A 3,205-nucleotide genomic window follows, 5' to 3' on the forward strand; every position below is an offset into this window, starting at 1 on the left:
GATCACCAGCAGAGACAGAACCTGATCACCAGAGAGACAGAACCTGATCACCAGGAGAGACTGATCACCAGCAGAGACAGAACCTGATCACCAGAGAGACAGAACCTGATCACTAGAGAGACAGAACCTGATCACCAGCAGAGACAACTTTGATTCACATTATAATCAGTTATAGAAACTATGGTGAATAAATGTTTTTCTTATAATGGAGGATAGTTTAGTTTAGCAACCAGAGGAGCAGATGATGAATATTTGCTAATAATCCCTCCTGTGTGGATTACCTGTGGCTCACATTGATGATGTCACGGGTGCGAATGTGCTGCTCCTCCACTTTACCAGCCAGGTATAAGCAGCTCATGGCCACCAGGTAGGGCTCATAGAGCTGCGATGTGACCCGCTGGAAGAAGCGGTGATATAGGAGGCAGGCTGTGGCCACAGGGACAGAGCGCATGCGCAGCTTCACTCCTGGAAAACAGGTGAATTTCACAGGATTAAATTAATTCCTGTATCTAATAGACTTTAACTAAAATCATTACTAAACCTTTATTCACTGCAGCACCTTTCTGCTGGATTTCTAACCCAAATCCTGGAGATTTATGATTCTAACGGGAATTAACTAATTATAACATGTTTAAACTTTTATAAACAAACATTTTAATGAATTTAGCAGTTGAGTAAAGTCCTATCTATGATCACTAGATCTAAATCCTCATCTCTGGTTAAATCATTTAGACTTTTATATTATTTTATCCCCTGATTAAATCAGAAAGAGGAAAACAGAACCAAACACCTGTCTCCATCATGAAGCGACACACCCGGAAGTGGGTCCTCATGTCCCGCGTGGGTTCCGACCCGGCGGCGCCGCCGGAGCCCAAACTGCCCGGCGGCCGGAGCTTCTCTGCCGGCTGGGCAGCTAACCGGCAGGACGGTCCCTCCATCCCACCTGCTCCGGAGAAGGTTAAAAATAACCAGAATGAAAACTAAACCAGCCTTTCCTGATAATCCCAAATAATCCCAACAGTAATGTTTGTTCTGAAAACCTAAAGCAGAATAAAGACAAACGTTTATTGTCTCATTTCGCTAGCTCTGTTGATTAGCACGTTAGCTAGTTGTTTCTGACACCGGAAGATAAATACACACACTTCCGGCAAATTCATTTCAAAATAAAAGCCTCTTGGAAATACAGAAGAATCTGTGATGATTTAGAAGAAATAAAAGTATAGTTAAACATGGGGGTTTCCTGTTTAATTATTATTATTCATTACTTAAAAACTGATAGAAATGATGAAAAATGTCCCTGATGTTACTCACTCAGAATGAGATCAAAGATATGAAAATGTATCTTTGATTTCCAAATGGTTAATTTAATGTTATATTAATTAGGCAATGTTCAAATACAAAAAGAATACAATAACACCACATTCAAACGGCGGTAATAATTTATTGTTGCATGAAAACAGAAAAATTAACAGCCTATACTTTTTAGGAATCTTCCTGATCGGCTTTCTACCAATCACCTTTAAGTTTGACTGAGTTGCTAAGCAACGAATCAACACAACGGATGCAAACTGATGCAGCATGTCTTCCAGTTTCTCGGCTAACCAGGTAAACAAACTTTCTGTCAATAAAAAACTGAAAAATGTTTATATATTTTTTTATAAATGATCTAATTTGCTGAAATATTTTAATTGAATAAAGTATGAAAGCGCCTTCAGAAGCCAGAGGCTGCAGAACTGGTGTGTGACTAAACCCTTTAAAGAGGTGAGCTGTTTATCTGCAGCCTGTTTCTCACTGTTTTAATCCATACTAAATATTCTAAGTTTCTCTAACAGCGTCCACGCACACGGGTGGGTCCCTCTTCCTTTGTAGCAGACAGCAGAGGGCACCTGCTCCCAGGGGTGAAGGTAGTTACACCTCCTGCTTTCATTTAAAGTGGCCCCACAGTGAATAGTTCTGGGTAAGGTCTCTGTGTGGTTCTTGCAGAAAGGCGGAGCCTGGCCAGACTACAAAGGTACCTGGGATCTACCAGCACGCATCGCGCCCCCCCACATCAACACCACCGCCCGTTCAGCGGCGGGTCTGGATCGACTGAGGACCTGGGGCCTGTGCCCACCGCAGAGGGGCCAATCACTTTCACCCAGCAGCAGCAGAAACACAGACAGGGGCCACCAGGTCAGGGCCACTGATTGATGGTCACTCCATCTTATTTCAGCGGCTCCCTTTAATCTATTTTCTCCACCTATTCCTGTCTTTAGCTTTTTCTTCTTCCAAAGGTTCATCAGGAAAAAGCAGCTAAACCTGAGCGTCTTCTATTACTATTTTAAATCTTTCTCTCCAATGGAGGAGATTTTCTCACACAGTCCAGGAAAATATCTTTAACCATTACATTTAAAAATTAGCTTTTTTTACTGTGTGGAAAAATCCCAACGGTTGCAGTCGGCTCGGCGGTTCATTATCTCTTCTGGGTTATTATTTTTCGTCATAAGGAAGTCATATTTAAATGTCAAATCATTCTGGCTTAAACATGTATATAAATGTACTCTTTATCAGACATTATTGTCCAAAATATAGAAAATTTCTATTTAAAAAAAACGTCCTGTCTTAAAATCTGTGGGTGCCTGAACACCTAATTCGGCCAATTTTGTTTATTTATTATTAGGATCCCCATTAGATGTGCTTTACACCCAGATACTCTTCCTGGGGTCCACATCATTAAAATACAGTATATGATGTAAATTCATGAACATGTTTGACAGATGACAAATATAAGTATATCAATAAGACTGAACAAAGAAAGTTACAATTTAAAATGTTAAATTTTTTTTTAATAAGTTACAATAAATTACAATATGAAACTATTTCATTTATAGATAAGTTGCTCCTAAAAACTTCTTAAGTTGCATTTTAAAAGCAGACTTATGTACAATTTTTATGAGAATTAATGGCAATGAGTTCCATTCTTTCATTGCTCTGTAAGCAAAGGTGCATTTGAGAAAATTAGTTTTCGCCCTAGAAATTACAAATCGTCCTTCATCTGCATGTCTCATGGCATAACCATGAGGGTCCAAATTATTCTTAAATTGAACAAACAGAAACAGTGGACTCTGTGGAGTTTTAAGATTTTCCACGTTGAGAATCATATATCAACAGTCATCTGTCAATCAATTTTTTTCAGTCCTAGCATCTTGATTCATATGTCGCAGCT

General features: G+C 39.5%; 2 protein-coding genes across 3 annotated transcripts in view; one reads left to right on the forward strand and one right to left on the reverse strand.

Moving 5' to 3' along the window:
* fam58a (family with sequence similarity 58 member A) overlaps nucleotides 1-1,138 on the reverse strand; it is a 5,653-nt gene extending 4,515 nt beyond the window's left edge. The window contains exons 1-2 of the mRNA XM_015389085.1: nucleotides 791-1,138; nucleotides 282-465 (exon numbers count right to left, since the gene is read on the reverse strand). Of these exons, the coding sequence (XP_015244571.1) occupies nucleotides 282-465; nucleotides 791-938 (332 nt within the window). The 5' untranslated portion in view covers nucleotides 939-1,138. The remainder of the gene's footprint in view (nucleotides 1-281; nucleotides 466-790) is intronic.
* The window catches only part of cfap126 (cilia and flagella associated protein 126), a 7,629-nt gene that overhangs the window by 2,010 nt on the left and 2,414 nt on the right, over nucleotides 1-3,205 (forward strand). For both annotated transcript variants that reach the window (XM_015389079.1, XM_015389078.1), the window contains exons 2-5: nucleotides 1,487-1,605; nucleotides 1,699-1,761; nucleotides 1,833-1,904; nucleotides 1,984-2,172. In XM_015389079.1, the coding sequence (XP_015244565.1) occupies nucleotides 1,579-1,605; nucleotides 1,699-1,761; nucleotides 1,833-1,904; nucleotides 1,984-2,172 (351 nt within the window). In that variant the 5' untranslated portion in view covers nucleotides 1,487-1,578. The remainder of the gene's footprint in view (nucleotides 1-1,486; nucleotides 1,606-1,698; nucleotides 1,762-1,832; nucleotides 1,905-1,983; nucleotides 2,173-3,205) is intronic.

The sequence above is a fragment of the Cyprinodon variegatus genome, unplaced genomic scaffold (assembly GCF_000732505.1).
Source record: "Cyprinodon variegatus isolate N-32 unplaced genomic scaffold, C_variegatus-1.0 Scaffold447, whole genome shotgun sequence".
In the NCBI taxonomy this organism is placed as follows: Eukaryota; Metazoa; Chordata; class Actinopteri; order Cyprinodontiformes; family Cyprinodontidae; genus Cyprinodon; species Cyprinodon variegatus.